The sequence below is a fragment of the Eimeria mitis genome, genomic scaffold (assembly GCF_000499745.2).
Source record: "Eimeria mitis Houghton genomic scaffold, Emh_scaff3753, whole genome shotgun sequence".
Lineage (NCBI taxonomy): Eukaryota > Apicomplexa > Conoidasida > Eucoccidiorida > Eimeriidae > Eimeria > Eimeria mitis.
The window spans coordinates 1918-2202 of record NW_013572094.1 but is presented as its reverse complement, the minus strand read 5'-3'; the positions used below and the strand labels follow the sequence as shown (position 1 = coordinate 2202).

Here is a 285-nt window from a genome sequence, read left to right as displayed (position 1 = left end):
TTAGGGTCTGTCTCCCTCGTCCCTGCTGCCACCGCCGAGGTGTACAGACAGCTGTTTCTCTGCTGCTGCTTTTGCAGCATTACTACCAGCACGAGCAGCAGCAGCAGCAGCAGCAGCAGCAGCTGCAGCAGCAGCAGCAGCAGCAGCAGCAGCAGCAACAGCAGCAGCAACTGCAGCAGCAGGAAGACAGCACTAAACTCCTTCACTTCAGCACATCATAGATATTGATTAAACCCTTTCTCCGCTGCCGACCTGCTGCTGCTGCTGCTGCTGCTGTTGCTGCTG

General features: G+C 56.8%; 1 protein-coding gene across 1 annotated transcript in view; it reads right to left on the bottom strand.

Annotated features, from left to right (window-relative positions):
• Window positions 1–285, bottom strand: part of EMH_0069210 (uncharacterized protein) — a gene marked incomplete at both ends in the record, with an annotated part of 4646 nt that overhangs the window by 2840 nt on the left and 1521 nt on the right. The window contains one exon of the mRNA XM_013498841.1: window positions 235–285. Coding sequence (XP_013354295.1) covers window positions 235–285 — 51 coding nt within the window. The remainder of the gene's footprint in view (window positions 1–234) is intronic.